Genomic DNA, 21,771 nt, shown 5'->3' on the forward strand with positions numbered 1-21,771 from the left:
AAAAGCTATATAATTACATAATTATAATTATATAGCTTTATTTATATAGCTTTGGTTTATATTATAATTATATAGCTTTGGTTCTAATGTACATTTTTAAATAAATCCAATATGGGTTGTTTCTCCAACTTTGGAACTGGTTACCATATCTTTCTTTTTTTTCTCTTCTTTTTTTTTTGAGACGGAGTCTGGCACTCTGTTGCCCATGCTGGAGAGCAGGGGCGCGATCTCGGCTCACTGCAACCTCTGCCTCCCATGTTCAAATGATTCTCCTGCCTCAGCCTCCTGAGTGGCTGGGATTATAAGTGTGCGCCACCACATCCGGCTAAGTTTTGTATTTTTAGTAGATACAGGGTTTCACCATGTTGATCAGGCTGGTCTCGAACTCCTGACCTCGTGATCCACCCACTTGGCCTCCCAAAGTGCTGGGATTATAGACATGAGCCACTGCGCCCAGCCCATCATATCTTTCATTGACAATAAACGAAATAATTGACTTCAGTTTGGGACCCACATAGTAGTTCTTCAATTCATTTGCCAAGTGCTGAAAGTTGAATTTGCCTCAGTTAAATGTAGGATGCAACTCTTTAAACTTCTCATGTGAATAAGCAGTAGTAGTCTTCTATCTCAAGGATAATATAATTGAGTTGCATAAATGTCTTTTATCAATTATCTACCTCAATAGATAGAACCCCAAAACAATCTTTAAAAAGGAAGACAGAAATCAGAAATTTTCTAAACTTAAAAACTGAAAATTAATTCTTTGGTATTATTTAAGGCTCATAATAAACCTGGTATTTCTTTCTGCAAGAGTAATTGGCTGAGAATTTTCATTATATTCCTTCACAGAGCTCTATTCTTTAAAAAGTCACATGTCTAGGCCCTACCCCAGAGTGAACCAGTTGGAGTTTCTAGGGACATCTGTACATCTTTTAAGTTCCACAGGTGATTATGTTGTTTATTCCTCATTAACATCCACTGTTCTAGTACATTTAAAAGATAACCACAATTTCTAGTGTAGCAATTCTTCCTCAACATTATATATAAGGTTTTTAACTAACACCTATTATACAATGCTGCATCGGTACAGATCTGCTCCTATACTATAGGAATTTAATAAAAGCTTTACACAAAAGACCTATAAAGTGAAAACATAAATAAAGCCTGTATATCTCTAAGTTCCTTTACGTTCTTCCACCTTCACTGTCATATTATTGACCATATTTCCCCAAAGAGACATGAGATAAAAACTATTTTATCTTTTACGTTTATATTTGTTCTTTTGACAGGATCTAACACTTAATAAAACTTTAATTTACTGAAAAAACTTTTCAAAATATCTGCTGCAAAGGACTGCTGGATATCTACTTGACTAGACAGGAGCTCTGATATTTCATTTGGTGATGATTTCCTTTTGAACAAAGGAAATTAGTCACAACACTTGGGAAGCTATTACACGGAACTGAGTTTTTTTAAAAAAAAGAGGAGTAGCGTGCTCTACTTCCTTTTACCAACCAAGGAAGAATTCCCTAAATCTCTACTTCTGTGTGTGCAATAAAGATTATATGATGATACATGTCTGCTCACTCAATTTCTAGGTATAATGTCATCATCAATAAAAAAAGAATTATTTTCAAAATAATACAAATTCCTATACTACCTAATTTCAGTTAACCGCTCAATAAGCATAGTTAATTTTGTTTGAGGTTTTTTTAAGGCAGAAAATAACTGAAAAACCCTTCAAATCCTAGTGAGAAACCTAGCTGCAAATGTCTATTAAATTAAACCCTCCATTTATTAAGTCAAGTCTTAAGAGAAAGTATGAATGCCTTAGGTCTCTTCCCAACTGCCCATCTTACTCAATAAAAACTGACAGATTGTCAAGTTGATTTCATTTCTGAAACCATTATCAAAACATCCTACCTCTGGATTTTTAAAAGAATTTTTTAAAAATTAGTTTTGACAGCCTGGCACAGTGGCTCATGCCTGTAATCCCAGCACCTTGGGAGGCCAAGGTGGGAGGATTGCTTGAGCTCAGGAATTGGAGACCAGCCTGGGCAACACAGTAAGACCCCGTCACCATGGAAAAACAAAAAAATAGTTTCGTAAAATAAAGAGTTCTTGAGATTGGCTGTACAATGCGAATGTACTTAACACTTCTGAACTATACATTTAAAAATGAGTAAGATGGTAAATTTATCTTATGTGCTATTTTACCACAGTTGGAAGAAAACTTCATCTCATCAAGTTAATCTTTTACTTTCTAAATCTTAGAACCTTGTCAGAAACTTCAGGGTCATTTAAATATCATTTTATAAAAATCTCTAGTACCAATTTTACTCTTTTTAAAAAATGTGTTTTGTACACAAATCTGCTTCCAAGAGATATAAATTCCTGTTCTAGTGTCACAGAAATTCAGTTAACTACGTATGAGCTGGAGTTGATTCCCAATAAATATAGCAAAGCCCTATCATGTACATAAAGCCCTCAATGCCTACTCACTGAATTCAATTAATAACTGTGAACTTGGGCTTGCCACTGTTAGTTAACTGTGTATTGAAGGAAGTCAAAGACCTAACTCAGGGAGCTGGCTAACCTAACTGTGGGCCTTGTGCAGATCTGGCTGCCTCACTTTCCTTCCTTATAAATGGGGGAGTTGAACAGGCCTCTAAAGCCCATAGGAATCTGAGATGATAACTTCTGAAATACTCATTTCAGGAGAACCTTATGTACTGTGGCCTCTTTCTCCTGCGTGGATGTTTTTTCAGTGCACCTTTGTCTGTGTTCAGCATAAGACACAAGCTCCAGAAGGGCAGGCACTTTGTCTCATTCACTGATGTATCCCAGTGCTAACAACAGGGCCTGGGAATAATCACAGCTGCCACATATACATACTCTTTAATACGTCTCCGTAACAGAAAATGTCTTCTCTAAAAATAATCACATTCAAAAATGTACATCCATTTTAATGTAGAATAATATTTTGAAAAGTTAGCAGGAATCAATTTCAACAGGATTATGGAATAATTCCTTAATTATTAATAGCAACAAGTATTCAACTAAGTCACTGGTATAGCAATATCCAAAATGCTTCATTATTTTTTTTTTCATGGCTGTATTTTGGAAGAAACACAACTCAAAAAATAATAAGCCATTATATTATGGTCTGCTCCAAAGTCAAACTCTTGAAATAAGTGCATGACGTTTGGCAACAAATCTAGCACCTTTGGATCTTAATACTGTATCAACAGTCAGACCCAAAGCTTCTTAGAGCGAAGCAGCAAATCTTTTATTTACACAGCTGTTTGGCTCCAGGGAAATATAAGGTAAGAAAGTAAAGCACTAGTACCATTTTACTAACTATTACAAACATATTCGTCATCTGTTACACACAGATGGCTGTGGTTCACGTGTACACTCTCTGGCTACTGGACCAGTCAAAATGCAAAGCACAGACAATGAGACAGTGACCTGTACATGTTCAAAAGGACACAAAATATACACCTATATATACCTATAATTCTCTCTCCTTTTTTCTTTTTTTTTTTTTTTTGAGACAGAGTCTTGCTCTGTCTCCCAGGCTAGAGCGCAGTGGCTCGATCTCTGCTCACCACAACCTCTGCCTCCCGGGCTCAAGCAATTTTCATCTCAGCCTCCGGAGTAGCTGGGACTACAGGCGCATCCCACCACATCTGGCTAATTTTTGTATTTTTAGTAGAGACAGAGTTTTGCCATGTTGGCCAGGCTGGTCTCAAACTCCTGCCTGCCTTGGCCTCCCAAAGTGATGGGATTACAGGCGTGAGCCACCGCGCTCAGCCTCTCCTTTTTCATATACAGCTTAAAATAATTCTGAAATATCCACCAAGGGCAGATTCTTTTATAGACGCAGGAAAACAAAGCAAGCTTTTCTGCTGGATATATATAACCTAGATGTTCTACAACATTCCTTTTATTTTCTTAAACCAACCCTTCCAAATACCACAGATTAGATTCAAAAGCAAAAATCCCCTCCCTTAACTTCAAATAACCTTCCTAAACGTTTCAATGAATTTGACCATTGTTCCCAAAAAGCACCATAATCAGCTTGTAAGAACTATGTATACATATAAGAATGGGTAGAAATAAAACCCCAGTTTTCTTCCATATTCCCCATCTAGACACCAGAAAGAATTATAATAAATCCAACAGATGGGTGAGCAAAAAAGTAGTTGATGCTTCTCAGCCAGCCATGCTAAAAACCAACCAACTCTGCTAGACACAGGAAGTGTCCCACTTTAAACACCACAAAAATTTCTGTGGATTTATTTAATTGTAAAGTTGATAAAATACAAAAATAGCTTGCATTATTTTAGGATAATTCAAATGCAGGAATCATGAACTTCCAGTCTGGGCCCTAGAAATTGGGTTTACATAAATGTCAAATTACATGCTTCTGTGCCTGTTCCTTATAAACTGTTAAGACTGGAATTGAAAACTGATACATATAAGATACGGTTATTTTAAATACATTTGACACCTCCAAAAAGGAAAGAACTAAAACTGGCTGGAAGGATTTAAAAATTTCCAACTACTTTTAATTTAAATCAATTTCTTGAACGAAGGTAAGGCACAGAAATTTAGAATGAAAATAATTTACCTTATGTAAGTATAAAGCCTCCCTTTGGTAAAGAAAAGAGAGTTTATAAAGATATCTCATATATGTGCATATAACATCAAAAAGGAAAGACCCACCTAACACCTACTTCTTGCTTTCTTTTCCTATTGGCTAACTTCTTGTTTCGTTTGCTGTAATCTGAGCACACGGAGCAATGCAATACTACAATATATCTAGGCTTTAGAAATAATACAAATCAGAACATTTGAGTGCTGTTTGACAGTTTCAAGTTGCAAGAATTTTAAACAAATGCCAAGAAAAGCAATGAAAATTTAATCTGATACTTAAGTGCTGATTCTGGAAGTAACTTTGAGAGGAAGCTTTGAACTATTTCACTATAAAATTTCTAACGAAAGTTTGTTTCAACGTGGACAACAACGTAAAAGAATCCATAACACTCTACTTAATACATAAGTTCTGGTTTAAAAATTAACCTATGTACTTATAAAGTGATCGTAACACCACTTTGGTAATTATTTTGTAAAATAGAAATTGTTCCTTAAGAATGTTCAGAAACACAACGTCTAGAATTGCTGAAAATCCACACAAAGATAAAGGCTTTGTCATTTTGATCAAGGGGAAAGAACTATGGGAGGCAGACAGAAAATAAAGCTTTGTTTACCCTAATCAGGTGGAAACAAACAAAGTATCTGTAATTCGGTGCAGAGAAGCAAACAAACAAACAACAAAAAAACAAAACTCTAACAATCTCAACTCCTCTGCTTCTCAGGTAACAGAGGTAAAATCACCAGGAGATGACAATGTCTACGCCTCTTTAAAATGGGTAAAAGGTTTACCAGCAGATCCAAGGTTGAAAGCGACTCACTTAGTGGCCAAATTGAACACGCTGAGAACACTGCCTTTGCCTACAATAACTGATTTATTAAGTTGGGAATCTACACTATTTTCACATGCAAAGGCGAAGTCCTCGCGCTGCTGGAGAGATGAGCGAACGCCCTTTACACATCGCGTTTCACCTGGTGCAGAGTCCCCAGCAGAATCCCCCTTGGAAGGGAGGTCCCGAGAAATCCCGGGTTTCCAAACAGCACCTCTGGGCAGGAAAAGACAAGAAATCCGGGAGCGAACCCCATTAGCTTCGAGCTTGCCGAGGTGCTCGGCAAAGGTACGGGGCACACAACTCGCCTACCCCGGCGGAGAAAGTTGCTCGCGAGCCCAAGCCTAGCAGCGCTCGCCACAAACTTTCCAGCAGCAGCGCGAGCGCCTTCACTTACCGGCTGCTGAAGTCATGATTCCCCGGTGCAGCTCGCTTCCCCGCTCGGCCCCTCAATCCATGTTCCCCTTTCAGTCCATTGTCTCCACAGTTTGGGCAGAAGAGAAAAGCCCCCACAGCGCCCACATTCCGTCCCGCCGCCCCGCGGCGCAGCCTGAGCGCCACACAAAGGAGGCGGCCAGCTCCAGCGACCCTGCAGCGCTCCCGGGCGCGAGCCGCCGGGGGCGGGCGGGCGAGCACGAGCGCCGCCCAGTAGAGCTCCAGGCGGACGGCCAGGCGCGGACACGAGCAGTGCTCACTTAGTCTCCGCTGGCGCGTGCCCTTTTCGGGCTCCAAAAATCAGCAGTGCTGCGGGCGCCCCCTGCCAGTCGCGGTCGTAAAAGGAAGACAAAAGCCCTAGTCTCCTCCAATCGGAAGGCTCGAGCTTCGGCTCGCTCCCGCCTCTCTCGCTCACACGCTCACGCTCTTCTCCAATAAGCGGGCTCGAAAAGTGGGCGTCGGCGGCGAGGCATGTTGGGAATTGTAGTTTTCTAGACCCACGAGAAGAGCAGGAGCTGGAGCTCCGTGCCGCCCGTTCTCCCGCCTTCATTTCCCATCGTGCTGAGGCGGGTGGCATGGCGGAGAAGGATGACACCGGAGTTTGACGAAGAGGTGGTTTTTGAGGTAAGGGGAAAATGGCGATGGGTGTGGATTGCCTTTGTTTGAGAAGGACGAGATGGAAAGCCAGGAGGCAAGGCGTTCCCGGGGCTAGGGATCGGGTGACGCGCTCCAGCTGGCCTCGACTACCGAACCCCAGCGATTTCAGGGCCTAGTGTCCGTCGTCGCCTGACAGGTGTAGCCAGAGGCGCCCTGTCCGTGGCCGGCTTGTATCTCGGGCCCTCCCAGAATTCCCAGACGGTGCCCCGTTGCCAGGCCCTGGGCTGGAGCGGTGTCTGTTCCTTCCTAGGAATGGATGTGCCGCGCGGAGACTGCGCCCGGCTGGGGCGGGGCCGAATCGTGCGTTTTAGATAGTCACAACTTAGCCGCCTCCTTTTCCATCCGCGATTTTTTTGGGTCAGTATCTAGAAATGCATCAGGTCACTGTTCACCGTCAAGGCGTGGCCCTCGGAATGAAGGCAGCAGGTGCCGGTTTTCTAACAAGGTTTAAAGTCTTTATGTGGGACCTACTGTGGGTGGTTAGGGCCGGGGCGTCTCAGCATCTAGATTCGATTCTTTTGTCCTTTGCTCTTGCGCTAGGTGTAGCCAGTTCTTCTGACTCGAGGCTCTAGATGTGAGTGCTTTTGTGTGGGACTATTTTAAGACGTTCTCTGCCATCTTGAATGAAAAAAATCGGGCGAGTGTTTTTGATGCCATTTTTTCCATCAGACACAGGTCAAAACTCGCACCCCTGTACATACGTGTATTGCATGTGTACGCTTTACTTTCATTCATCCAACTAGATTTTAAGAAAATTTAAAAATGGAGTTACCCATGCCATGCAGCGAGAGAGCGAGGCATAGACAGGACAGAATGTTAAATGTTAAAATATGTACAAACTGTCATTGAAGGATTAGTTTCTGTTCTTCCGGCCTCCCAGAGGCTACACCCAGTACGCGATATCCGAGGTGAATCTTTAACTATGAATTGGATTAGAAAAACCGACAGGGGAAAATGTATTACAGGGAAAGAGAACTGAGTATGCCAAGCTTGGGAAGTGTGAAAGTACCTGGTGTGCATTTTTAGGGGGCGGGGTGTGGAGGGTGACTATGTAAAGTGGCTTGATGTGGCTGCAATTTAGAAGCAGTGGAAAATGTGGCCATTTTACCGAAATGAAGAGTCTAGATATGAGGCGTTCATTAGGGAAGACAAGGGCCTGAATTTTGGAAATGAGAGACGTAATGAAATAATGGCTTGGACAGACACTTGTAAGTTAAAATCGATTCAATGTTTATAGATTGAATGTGGCAGCTGAAGGAGAGAGAAATAGATTTCTAGAGTAAGGGTAACTGATGGATGTATTTTATTAATCCATGATTTTTGACTTGTGAATATAATAGTAATATATGCTCAAGGAACATTTTATTATAGAAAATAAGCCCCCAAGTTAAAATCACCCATTGTCCCACCACCCAAAGATGGTCACTATTAACAATATCGTATATGTTCTTATAGACTTTATTTCTATGTAAAGTGTGTTTATGTGTGTGTAATGTTTTAGCCTCTATATTAAGACACAATGTGTGTGTGATATTTTTTAGAACAAAAGGTATACCACATAGAATTTTGTATCTATTTTTCACTTTATCGTGAATCTTTTCCCATTCATCATTCTTTGAAAACATTAATATCCCCTCGTGTGTATCATAATATAACCTTTTTTTTTTTCAAAATACCATTGTAATCAACAGTGATATAAGCCCATCTTTAACTACAACTCTGGTTTTCTTCAGAATAATTTTTAGAAGTAGAACTAGTGGGTCAAAGAATATGAACATTTAAGACTTACACAGATAGGTTATACCAATTCAGGTTTCCATTAAAAATAAGAGAGTATTGGTTTCACCAAATCCTCAACAACAGCTTTAACAGTTTCTTTTCATCTTTGCTAATTTGGTAGGCAAAAATAACATTCCATTGTTTTAATTTACATTTTGTGCATTTATATATTTATTACCCATTTTTATTTCTTTGAACATTTCTCTTCATATTTGTTGCTCATTTTCTTATTGGCTGCTAGCTTTTAAAAAATTGACCTGCGTGAGTTCTTCATATATTACTAAGCCTTTGTCATACTTGCAGAAAAATTTGCAGTTTGCTGTTTGTTTGCTTTTTGTTATACACAATTTTTATTGCAGTATAATTTATAGAAGGACAGGGCACAAATCACATGTGTGCAGATGGTTATATTTTCACATGTTGAGCACACCCATGTAACCAGCACCCAGATCAAGAAACAGGACAGGTTGGGTGTGGTGGCTCACACCTGTCATCTCAGCACTTTGGGAGGCTGAGGCAGATGGATCCCTCGACCCTGGAGTTTGAGACTAGCCTGACAGCATGGCGAAACCCAGTCTCCACAAAAAATACAAAAATTGTCTGGGCGTGGTGGAACGTGCCTGTAGTCCCATCTACTGGGGAGGCTGAGGTGGGAGAATCACTTGAACCTGGGTAGGTTAAGGCTGCAGTGAGCCATGATCGCACCACTGCACGCCAGCCTGGATGACAAAGCCAGACTCTGCCCCCAAAAAATAAAAAATGAAAAAGAAACAACATCACCAGCACACCAGAAGCTCCTCCTGGTCCTTTTCCATCACTATTCCCTACCCCAAAATGACCACTCTTTAAATGTAATAACCTAGATTAATTTTGTCTATTTTTATTGTTTAGACACTGTGCATTTCTATTTATATACTCTCTTATTTCTGACTTTTGTTTTCCTCTCTGGCTTTATTTGTGAGATTCGTCCATATTGTTAACATGAGAATTTTTATTTCTGCATAGCATTCCATGTGAATATATGATCATTTTTAAATTCATTCTTCTGTCGATGGTCATTGAGTAGTTCCCAGGTTTAAACTAGTGCTACTGTGAACCTTTTCGTATGTGTTTGGTTAAACATATTTCTGGCGGATATGTATGTAGGAATGGAATTGCTGGGTCATAGCAAATACATAGATATTTCTGTAGATATTGCCAAATTTTATTCCAAGGTGGCTGTACCAGTTTATTCTCCAGCCAGGAAGGTATGAGAGGTCCCTTTGCCCCACATTCTCATCAACACTTGCTAATTTTAGTGTTTTTCTTTTTATGATTCTAGTGTTTATGTCTTGGTATCTCCTTGAGGTTTTTAGTTTGTATTTCCTTGATAAAGATATTAAGATTTTTAATGTGTTTATTAGCCAATTGTATATCCATTTTGTGAAGCCACATCAAATTTCTTGTATTTTTTTCTATTGGGTTGTCTCTTTTTCTTACTGATTTGAAGGAATTCTTTACCTACACTGGATACAAGCCCTTTGTTAGAGACGCAGTTGGCCCTCCTTATCTGAGAGTTCCACATCTACAGATTGGACCAAGCATGGCTCACGCTTGTAATCCTAGCACTTTGGAAAACTGAGCCAGGAGGATAACTTGAGACTAGGAGTTCGAGACCAGCCTGGCCAACATGGCGAAACCCCGTCTCTACTAAAAAATACAAAAACTAGCTGATAGTGGCGTGCACCTGTAGTCCCAGCTACTCTAGAGGCTGAGGCATGAGAATCGCTTGAACTCAGGAGGCGGACATTGCTCTGGGTGACAGAGTGAGATTCCATCTCAAAAAAAAAGGAAATACTCAGGCCCAGTAAGGTGGCTCATGCCTATAATCCCAGCACTTTGGGAGGCTAAGGCAGTAGTATTGCTTGAAGCCAGGAGTTTGAGACCAGCCTGGCCAACATTAACAAGACCCTGCATATTAAAAAAAAAAAAAAAAAAATTAACCAGGTGTGGTGATGCATGCCTGTAATGCCAGCTACTCCAGAGCCTGAGGCAGAAGATTGCTTGAGCCCAGGAATTTGAGGCTGCAGTGAGCTACATTTCCAGCCTGGGGGACAGAGTGAGACCATATCTCGAAATAAATAAATACTCAAAAATATTCAAAAAATAATACAAATAAAAAACTTTACAGGATAACAACTATGTATATAGCATTCACATTGTATTAGGTATTACAAATAATCTACAGATGATTTAAAATATGTGGGAGAATGTGTGTATGTTATATGCATATACTATGCCATTTTATGTAAGGGACTTGAGCATCCATGGACTGGGTATTTGCCCCAGTCCTGTGACCAATTCCCCATGAATAAAGAGACAACTATATATACCTCATATATCTTACCTTGGGCTACTTGTGGCTTCTGCACACTTTTAATTGTGTCTTTCAATGAACAGAAACTACTATAATCCAGTTAAACCTTATTCTTGTATGATTAGTGCTGTTAAAAAAAATTTGCCTGTTCTAAGGTCACAAAGATATTTTCTTTAAAAGCTTTATTTGACCTTTTCCCATTTAGATCTGTCATCCATCTGGTACTGATTTTTGTATGGTAACAAGTGAAGCTCAACATTTTTTTTTTTCCCCATGTGGATGTCCAGTTGACCTGGCACCGTTTACTGAGCAGATCATTTTTTCCCCCACTGAACTGTAGTGTTGCCTGTGTCATAAACCAGGGAACCTTTTATGTGTGAATCTCATTCTGGACCCTTTCTTATTTGCCATTGATCATTTTGTCTATTCTTGTGTTAATACCACGTCATTTTAATTACTATAATTTTAAAAATAGGTTTTAATATCTGATAGCATAAGACCCTTTAGCTGTATTTTTTCTTCAAGATTGCCTTTGGCTATTCTTGGCCTATTATATTTCCATATAAATTTTAGATCAGCCTGTCAGTTTTTGTGGGGAAAAAAAGACCTACTGAGACTTTGATTGAAATTGCTTTGAAGCTATAAATTACTTTGGGGAAACTTAACATCTTTACAATATTGAATCTTCCAATCTATGAACATTTATTACTTGCCTTCTAAATGAGTCAGGCAACTTCCCATTTCATTCTGTGCTCTGGGACTGATTTTACAAAATGAGAATTTTCTGTTTCTTCAGGGTATAGCTAAATTGGCCTTACCTGGGGAAAAGAGACTGAATGTTGTCTATCAGTTCAATTTCTTTTATGGTTATTGCTCAGGTACAATTTTCTATTTTGGTAACTTTTTTATTCTGAAAGGCAGTGTAATATAGTTAAAGATATGGGCTCTGAAGCTGGATAACCTAAGAAATCCTAGGTCAGCTATTTATTAGTTAATGTGACTTTGAGCAGGTTACTTGTCTAAGCTTCAGTTTTCTCCATATTAAATAAAAATAACAGTATCTGTCTCGTAAGGTAGTTGTGAGTACTGAATGATTTAATATAAGTGAATTACTTAGATGAGTACTTGACACATTGTAAACACTCAGTAAATATTACCTTTTATTAAATTTTTCCAGCAAATTGCTTTTTATCTAGGTTTTCAAAATTGTTGATATATTCTTAGTAGTCTCTTAATTTTTAGTTTCATTTAGAGCATGAATTAGATCTGATTGTTGTTATATTTTTCTTTTTGTTTTGCATAGATGCGCTGGAGTGTCAACTTACCAGATAGACTTTTCATTTTTTTTGAGACAGAGTTCCACTCTTACTGCCTAGGCTGGAGTGCAATGGCAGGGTCTTGGCACGCTGCAACCTCCGCCTCCTGGGTTCAAGCACTTCTCCTGCCTCAGCCTCCCAAGTAGCTGGGATTACAGGCATCCATCACCATGCCCAGCTAATTTTTGTATTTATAGTAGAGATGGGGTTTCACCATGTTGGCCAGGCTGGTCTTGAACACCTGACCTCGGGTGATCCACCCGCTTCAGCCTCCCAAAGTGCTGAGATTACAGATGTGAGCCACCGTGCCTGGCCCCAGGTAGACTTTTCAAAGAACTAGTTGTTGATTTTGTTTGATCAGTTCTATTGAATTTGTTTGTGGTTTTAAATTTTTTTAAATTTCTACTTTTATCCATTTCCATTCATCTATTTGTGTTTATTTTGCTATTTTTGTTCTGTTTTCTTTAGCTTCTTGAGTTAAAAACCTAAATGCCGAAAATAACTTGTAAGGCTATAAATTTCCCTGAGTATTGCTTCAGTTGTATCACGCAAGTTTTGAAATGTAGTTTGTCTCACAGTTGTATAAGTTCCATTTTTATTTCTTATTTAATACCCAAGTGTATAGTTGAGGGATTGATGTTATCGTTGGTGATTATTTTTCTCCATGTATCCCTCAGACGCATAATTCCACCCTGATCATTATGGACTGCATCACTGTATTCCCTTGTCCTCTGGGTTCCATTTAGGTTCGACCAGTGGGAAGGACCTGCAGATCAGAGGATGGAGGAAAGAGCGCCAGAGAGGTTTGGGTGTTTCTTGTCTGAATTCTTTCCTTCGATGGCTACTATTTGTTAGTGATTGCATTGCTGTACCTAAAGCCACAACTTTTTCTTTTTTCTCTTTTTTTTTTTTTGAGGCAGGGTCTTGCACTGTTCCCTAGGCTGGAATGCAGTGTTACCATCATAACTCACTGCAGCCTCCAACTCCTGGCTCAGGCTATCCTCCCAACTCAGCCTCCTGACTAGCTGGGAGTACAGGCATGTGCCACCACATCCAGCTAAACTATAACTCTTATCAGGGGATTCTTCTTCAGAAAGGCTTTGAGCAGCCATCTTATTTCCTGCATGTGTGCTTTACCACCTATGAGAACTATAACCCCCTCTACCACTGTTACCACTTTCATTCCATTTAGATCTCAGGCCACTGACTGAGAAAGGGCTTCTTTTGAAGAGCTGAAAGCTTGTTAGGCACAATGTTTTCTTGCCATCTACCACTTGATTACTCAGCCAGTGGAACATATTTCAGGTTCTGCTAAGTCAGCCCTACTTCTAGATACTAAGTACTGTGTCAACTGTACATCCTAATGCACAGTGACTGGTTTTTGGCACCAGGGACTGGGTTCATGGAAGACAATTTTTCCACAGATGGAGGATGGTTTCAGGATGAAACTGTTCCACCTCAGATCATCAGACATTAGTTAGATTCTCATAAGGAACACACAACCTAGATCTGTCACATGCGCAGTTCACAATAGGTTTCCTGCTCCTATGAGAATCTAACGCTGCCACTGATCTGACAGAAGGCAGAGCTCTGATAGTAATCCTCGCTCACCCACTGGCCCACCTGCCTGCCGGCCGTAGGCTGTATTCCTAACAGGCCATGGACCAGTACCAGTGCTGTGTGGGCCTGGGGGTTGGGGACCCCTGTTAATGCAGTAAACAGAAAGCTGTCCGTGTGCCATAAACAGAAAGGAATTTAGCATAGGGAATTGGTGGTTAGATTATCATTGGAAGGCCTACAGGATCAAGCTCTATCAAAGTTGCTATGCTCATGAAGGCAAGAGCACTTGATTATGATCATAGTTACAGTCCAGAAATCAGAAGCCATCACCACATCTGCTTCGCAATAACCTAACAAAGTGATACCTTGGTATTGGAACTTGGAGTGTCTCCACTGTCTCTACCACATCTGCACATCTGCAGCTGTGTTACCAAGAAGCTGGAGAACCCATATTGGAATACTGCTATAGAAACATTTTGCCTCACAGCTTTGTTTCATAGGAAAAAAAAGAAAAAGAGAAAGAGGGAGGGAGGGAGGGAAGAGAAGGAATGAAAGAACAAATGGACAAATGAAATAACAAGGCCAGGAATGGGAGGATCAGACGATCACTTGAGGCCAGCAGTTTGAGACCAGCCTGGGCAACATAGCGAGACCTTGTTTCTATAAAAAATTATTTTAAAGAATTAGCTGGGCATGGTGACATGCACCTGTAGCCCTAGCTACTCAGGAGGCTGACGCAGGAGGATTGCTTAAACCCAGGAATTCAAGGCTGCGATGAGCTTTGATGAGGCCACTGCACTCTGCCTTGGTGACAGATTGAGACTTTGCCTTTATTATTATTATTTTTTAAAAAAAAAGAACAGATGAAACAAAAGCCAAAGGAGCCAAAAGTGGACTTCTGCTTCTCTTCCACCTTCCCAATCTCTTACACAGCACTCCTACTTGGGGAAACCCTAATTTATATCTAGAATCCTAGCTGCAAGATAATTTGGGAAATGTCAGATGTAGCTTTGCTGCCTCTGTAACACAAGAGGTACACTGGAAGAAGGATTATAGAATAGAGATTGAACAAGCCAGTTTGCCATATCTGTCTTAGGGCCTAACCTTGCTTCCCCTAAGAAAATTTAACTGTGATTTTTTTTTTTTTGGTATATTTATTGTAATACTGTTATTTTAATGATCTTCAGAGTCAGAAAGCAGACTGATTCATGTCTTGAGACTTACCTAGAGAATTACATGCTGCATTAAAGTTAAAAATTTAAATCATGCAGAGTTTTGGAAAATATTCCAACAGCATCCCTTCCCTTAAAACAAACTATTTGAGGTATCTTGTTTTAATTTCTATTTCTTGGATTATTTGTAAATTTTACAGTATTATATTTTGGGTCATTGTATTTTTCCTTTCAGTGATAACATTGAGTCCTCTTAGTCTGAGAGGAGTAGATGTGCACTGAAAGATAATATAAGAGAAGGACTAAGGGAGGAAAGGAAGAGTGAAGTGCCCAGGCCCAATTCCCATTTCTTGCCCTAGAATCTGATTACCTTCATTTTATCAGAGCTAGATTCCCTATATACTTTCAAGGTTAATTCCATTATATTGGAGGCTGACTCCTCCTTCTATAAGATCATTTGTTTTAATCAGAATCTTCTATCATCATTCTGCTCTAAGAGGCTGAATTGAGAAGGACAGTATAACCTCATCTCAGACCACTTAGGCTAAACAGCAGAAGAACAAAGTTTAGAAAATGATGGATACTATGTCTAACATGAGTATTAGCAAAATAAGCATGAAATACCCAGATTGTTGTTTTACTCTATTATCGTCATCATTAATTACAGTGTTTTGAGAGTAAGAATTCTCCAATAACTTTAGAAAGGTGTTAAAGTTCTGATGTTGCTTTCTTAACTGTTTTTTAGACAAGGTCTCACTCGGTCACCAGGCTGGCCTCCAATAGAACAATCACTGTTCACTGCAGCCTCCACTTCCCAGGCTCAGGTGATTATCTCATCTCAGCTCCCAAGTAGCTGGGACTACAGGCATGTGCCATCATGCCCTACTAATTTTTTTTTTTTTTTTTTTTTTTGAGATGGAATTTTGTTTTGCTCTTGTCACCCAGACTGGAGTGCAATGGTATGATCTCGGTTCACTGCAACCTCCACCTGCCGGGTTCAAGTGATTCTCCTGTGTCAGCCTCCCCAGTAGCTGGGATTACAGGCACATGCCACCACACCCTGCTAATTTTTGTATTTTTAGTAGAGATGGGGTTTCGCCATGTTGGCCAGGCTTGTCTCGAACGCCTGACTTCAGGTGATCCATCCGTCTCGGCCTCTCAAAGTGCTGGGATTACAGGCATGAGCCACCATGCCCAGCCAATTTTTGTATTTTTTGCAGAGAATAGGTCTTGACATGTTGCCCAGGTTCAAGTAATTCTTCTGCCTCGGCCTCCCAAAGTGCTGGGGTTATAGACATGAATGACTGCACCGGACCTTAACTTTTAATTGCAGAAACTTCAGGTCATTTATTCCGTCTTAAACCCTGCTATTCCTAGAGGGAAGAGTGCCTGGAAATAAGACTTTTTAAATCTGAAAGACTAATTTTTCTGCCTCTTTGCATCATTTGAAGTTCATTTAAACCATTCCTTTGTAACTTTCTTCTATTAGGACAATATTATATTAAAGGGATCTTTTACTCAGATCTCTTGCCTTGGTACCTTATCATCTGTAGGTGAACTCTTTACTGTTTTTGGTGTTTGTTTAAATTCATTCTTCCTCTTTTCTTTTGTTCCTGGCTGAGAAAGATAATTTTTGCCCATTTTATCATGATTTTTTCTTCTCCAACTTCTTTGATACTTCTATGTAAGTTATTAAATGTCAACCCTTTGTTGGCCATATGTTCAGCTTTCATCCTTTTCCCCCATAGCACTTAATCAGTTGAATGAAAGGAAATGACTCTCACAAAACCTTTCACATTTAAAAGGAAGTTTTAAAAAATTTCTGTCTTCCTAGAGAGATTCCCCTTTCTTTGTATTTTTAAAAGTTACTATACATCTCTGAGAAACATTAAAGCATTTTTTCCCTAAGTAATAATTGTGGATTCTTTCTTACTTGCATTTTTGATTTGACTAATGGAAGAATATTGTTTTTGTCTGTGAACATATATATGGACAGTATTTGCTATTCTGATAATGGAGCTTTCTGTCTAGAACAATTATACATACAAAATTTAAAGTATTATTATATCATTTTATTTTTTAAATATATCCTGAGTTTCAGTTTGTCAAACATAAAGCCCTGAAGTTGTATTATTTAAAATAATCTAGTTCCAAGTAGTAGCTGAGATTAGAAGCATAGCAAAATTCATGCTATCACTATCTATAATAGGAATAATATTTATTAATAGTGTTATTAAATCACAACTCTATTGACATCAAAGATTGACCATTGAGACCAAGTCTAGCCAGATATGGTGGTTCACACCTGTAATCCCAACAATTTAGGAGGCTGCGGTTAGAAGATCACATGAGCTCAGGAGTTCAAGACCAGCCTGGGCAACATAGTGAGACCCTGTCTCTACAGAAAATGTAAAAATTGGCCGGTGTGGTAGCATGTACCTGCAGTCCAAGCTGCTTTGGGGGCTGAGGTGGGAAGATTGCTTGAGCCCAGGAGGTTGAGGCTGCAGTGAGCTGTGATTGCAGCTCTGCATTCCAGCCTGGGCAATGAAATGAGACCCTGTCTGAAAACAAAAACAAAAACAAAACACCAACTCCGGTTTATAACCAAGATATGCAAGAAGAAATTCCATGTTTAATATGAATTACAAAAATTATTCTCGGGGAACAAGTCTGCTTTTTTTCTGCTTATGTTGTGTCATTTCTTCTGTTTTGGCTTCTTCACAGATCCTTGGGGCTCCAATTTAAACATTTTTTTCTCTTTTACGTCTAAACATCCAAGAAAAGTAGGAAGTTGTTCTCTCTTTTATGTATTTTTTATTGTATTTTTTAAAATGTAAGTCCCTTTGTCTCAAGCTATGACACACACAGTGCCTACATTACTTTTTGTAGTTACCTCAGTATTTTATGTGCAGCTATATTGAAAGTTTTCATTCTGTTAAAAGCATTGTGGAAAGAGGACTAGATGAGGAGTCAAGAGACTAAATAAATTAGTAATGAGATTCTGAATAAATCATTTAATTTCTCTAGAACTTGTTTCCCAGGATTATCCTTTATACCGTATCATCCTTTGGTATGAAATTTTTCTTAAATCTGTTCTAGGGGATCGGAAACTATCTAGTGGATTGAATAAATGAGAGTAGGCCCTTAGAGGCTTCCATTAATTAGAAAATACAGGAAAAGAATCTACTCATTTCCAGTCTCTTTTTATCTTAAAAATCCTGACTCAATTTCAGTTTTCCTTGGTTCTGCACCAGATGTTCTCTGAGTTCCTAGAAGCAATTCATGCCTTAAGGATTTAGGAAAAAAAGTTCAAAGCTCAGTGTACTCGACAGGGGCACAGTGTTAGAAAGTGTACTAACTCCAACCAGGTGCAGTGGCTCATTCCTGTAAGCCCAGCACTGTGGGAGGGTGAGGCAGGCAGATCGCCTGAGGTCAAGAGTTCAAGACCAGTGTGTCTCTGCTAAAAACGCAAAAATTAGCTGGGTGTGGTGGCGGGCACCTGTAATCCCAGCTACTCAGGAGGCTGAGGTAGGAGAATTGCTTGAACCCAGGAGACGGAGATTGTAGTGAACCGAGATCACGCCATTGCACTCCAGCCTGGGCAACAGAGTGAAACTCTGTCTCAAAAAAAAAAAAGTGTACTAACTTCATTGCCTCTGGATTTTTTGAGTATTGTTTATAGTATACATTGAGACTTCCTGTTGTTATTATTCCCACTATAGCAAATCAGTGTGCCCATTACTTTTTACTTGAAATAACATATTTGAGGACATCTTTTATTTTAAAATCTGCATTGTAATTTATGTAGTTGACAGAATATAGCCTCCTATCTCTTATTGTTGAGGTTTTTGCTGATTAATCCACAACTTTTAATATTATATCTCATTAAGACCTTTATCAAAATGGATTTTTTCTTCTTTTTTCTGTTTTTTTGAGACAGTCTCACTCTGTCACCCAGGCTGGAGTACAAGTGGTGCAATAGTAGCTCACTGCAGCCTTGAATTCCTAGGCTCCAACTATCTTCTCCTCTCACCTCATCCTGTGCAAGTCATTGTGTCCAGTTATCTTTCCTTTTTTTTCATTTTTTTTTTTTTTTATTTTGGGATAAGAAGCAAGGGAAGTAAAGTTGGATGTTATCTCATAATATCCAAACATTATATTAAAGTTTACTGCATGCTCTCCTCACATCCAACATTTTGCCAATTGTGTTTGATCTTCTGGCCTTTGTCTTAAAGCAGTTGAAAATGAAGTTTTGCTTCCTCTCCTTGCTTCTGCTCTGCATTCATTTAAGTGACTGATATGTGCCAGTTAATTAGCTAGATTTCAAATAATATTAAAAGTAGCATCAGAACCAGGGAGATATCAATCTACCGTTGCTGGCTTCTCTCCACTTAGTTAAGACAATCCACTGCTGTCCTTGCTTTTTAGTCAATAGAGCATAAAAGCTATGTGAGTCAGTTTTCTCCCATTGCATCTCTTAGTCTTTTGATGGGTATGTTTGATTTTTATTTAGATTTTGGACTTAGGTAGTATTGCACTTAAGTACATTTGTACTGTTGTGTTGAGAAATCGTAAGGTTACTCTTTTTTAAAATGTTTGCTATTTATTACATCTCATATAAGAATCATTGGATAGGATTTCAGTGGAAAATATTAGAAGCCTACAGCCAGACAAACTTATTAATACATGTGTCTCACTTTTTCTTGGTTTATTTAAAAACTTTTAAATAAACACTCACACTAAAAACATCCTTTGAAGGCATTTTTAAAACTCCAGTATTCCTATTACCTTCGTCTGTAGTTGCTGAGTAATAACAGCACTGAAGAAATAATGTTCAGATTTTTTTTCAAAGGGCTGCTTCTGATAGGAAAATGCTTAGTAATGACAGAGGCACGCCCTCCAATTCAGTGGCCATTTTGTACTGTAGTTCTTCTGGAGAAACAAGTGGGAATCATCAAAGAAAGAAATATATGGATCAAAAAAGAATATGGACAAGAGGCAGTAAATTTTTCATTTAGGTCAACTGGAGAAATTAGAACCATGCTGTCTGTGAGTAGTTTAATTAGTTGGACCAATTTTAATGGACCCTTTTAGCTTAATCTCTTTAAATTCTATGATTCGATTTTACTTTGCTGATTAATTAATTAATGCTTGAATTTGGGGCTTTTGGTATACTAAGTTAGAAATTATGTTGAAATGTGAATGCTCCGAAAAGCATTTCCTATTATTTTATATCTTTAATATCCTGATATTATCTAAGGTTTAAGGTTTAAGGGAGATAAAGGCACAAAGTAGTTAATTTCAGATTATACTTTGTGATTGTGTACTGAATTAAAGATAAGTGAAAAGTCTATAGAAATTTACTACGTTGGCAATACAATTATGGGGAAATTTATTTTCCATCATGGGGTTTTGTTAATTTTGACAGAGATTTAGCCTTTTAAGTAGATTCCTCATTAAAAATTGAGAAAAATCACTGCCTTTTATAATTTGTTACAGTTTTACTCATCAGTTTATTTTGTGATATTCTGCAGCTAGCCTGGAAAAACATGGAAATCATAGCAATTAACAAGAGGAGTTTAATCCTTTTCAGTGGTATTTTCCAAAAACGATATATTGTTGTTCTATATGTGATAGTCACATTTAGACCTATAGCTTTAAGCTATATTCAAAGATAAAATATTTTTTTAAATGCTTTGAAATAACACATAATAATTTTCAGGCAAGTATTTTCCCATCAAATCTCTTTAGTTGCAGATACCTTTTCCCTAGAGATTTTATTTTGAATTAAAGATCTTTTAGAGGTTCTGTTGGCATGGTAGAAACTTTTAAAAATATGTAATTTACATGGTAGTATGTAGAGAATACTTTTTTCCCAGAGAAATTACAAATTGGTACAAACTTGAAGAAAAGTTACATATAGCTTGGTGAATTCTGTAACTTGGGAATGGAAATCAAAGGCTTTTTGATCCTTTGAACCAGAATAAGCACAGATTCATATAGGTGTGAAGTCTGTGTTAACAAAGTTCCTTCTCAAACATTACACAATTTCGGGCTTTTGTGCCAATGCTTTATGACTTATACTCCCTTCTCTGTTAGTAGCTAGTGTGCCTGTGTTTTCTTGTTGCTTTTTGTATTTAATATGGACTGCGTGGCCCAAATAACATCTGACATCTGACAATAGTTAGCATTTTGCCAAACCTGATAATGTGGTTTAGATATCGTACTGACATTTTAAATAAAGGAATGTGTAATTGTTGAAGTAGAGCATTAGTTTTGGGGTTGGTTTGGTTTGGGTTTTTTTGTTTGTTTTAATTTTTGGGTTTTTTGAAACAGAGTCTCACTCTGTCGCCCAGGCTGGAGTGCAGTGGCACAATCTGAGCTCACTGCATCCTCTACTTCCCAAGCTCAAGCGGTCCTCCTGCCTCAGCCTCCTGAGTTGCTAAGAGCACAGGTGTGTACCACCATGTTCGGCTAATTTTTGTATTTTTTGTAGAGACAGGGTTTCTCCATATTGCTCAGACTGGTCTCAAATTCCTTGGCTCAAGTGATCTACATGGCTTAACCTCCCAAAGTGCTGGGATTATGGGGGTGAGCCACTGCACCTACCCCATCATTAGTTTTTATATGGAAAAGTGTATTGGCTCATTCTATTCATTTACTAAACTCACATGTAATTGGGTACCTTCTTTTTTTCTTTTCTTTTTTTTTTTTTCTTCTTAGCAGACCTTAACTACCTTTTTCCACACAGATAACACATGAATATGTTCTCATTGTAAAAAATTCACATAATACAGGGAAAGGATCAGCTCTCCCTTAAGCCCCCTTTTCCTTTGCAAGTTCACCTTTCTTCCCAGAAGTACCACTGTAATCACTTGGGTATATTTTCTTTTTTTAATTATTTTTTATTTTTATTTTTTATTTTTTTGAGACAGTCTCACTCTCTCGCCAAGGCTGGAGTGCAAAGGCACAGTCTTGGCTCACTGCAACCTCCGACTCCCAGGTTA

General features: G+C 38.8%; 2 protein-coding genes across 17 annotated transcripts in view; one reads left to right on the forward strand and one right to left on the reverse strand.

The window, feature by feature from the left end:
• Positions 1 to 6,125, reverse strand: part of FGD6 (FYVE, RhoGEF and PH domain containing 6) — a 136,401-nt gene extending 130,276 nt beyond the window's left edge. Inside the window, exon 1 of the mRNA XM_023228057.1 lies at positions 5,887 to 6,125. Within this exon, the coding sequence (XP_023083825.1) occupies positions 5,887 to 5,902 (16 nt within the window). The 5' untranslated portion in view covers positions 5,903 to 6,125. The remainder of the gene's footprint in view (positions 1 to 5,886) is intronic.
• A 282-nt stretch (positions 6,126 to 6,407) lies between these two features.
• The window catches only part of VEZT (vezatin, adherens junctions transmembrane protein), an 82,838-nt gene continuing 67,474 nt past the window's right edge, over positions 6,408 to 21,771 (forward strand). For 3 of the 16 annotated variants that reach the window (XM_023228973.2, XM_023228167.2, XM_023228246.2), the window contains exons 1-2: positions 6,428 to 6,548; positions 12,779 to 12,835. In XM_023228973.2, the coding sequence (XP_023084741.1) occupies positions 6,513 to 6,548; positions 12,779 to 12,835 (93 nt within the window). In that variant the 5' untranslated portion in view covers positions 6,428 to 6,512. Of the gene's footprint in view, positions 6,549 to 12,778; positions 12,836 to 19,678; positions 19,814 to 21,771 lie in introns of those variants that run through there. The other 13 variants (XM_023229045.2, XM_023228388.2, XM_023228326.2 and 10 more) reach the window with 10 other exon arrangements.

The sequence above is a fragment of the Piliocolobus tephrosceles genome, chromosome 10, assembly GCF_002776525.5.
Source record: "Piliocolobus tephrosceles isolate RC106 chromosome 10, ASM277652v3, whole genome shotgun sequence".
Lineage (NCBI taxonomy): Eukaryota > Metazoa > Chordata > Mammalia > Primates > Cercopithecidae > Piliocolobus > Piliocolobus tephrosceles.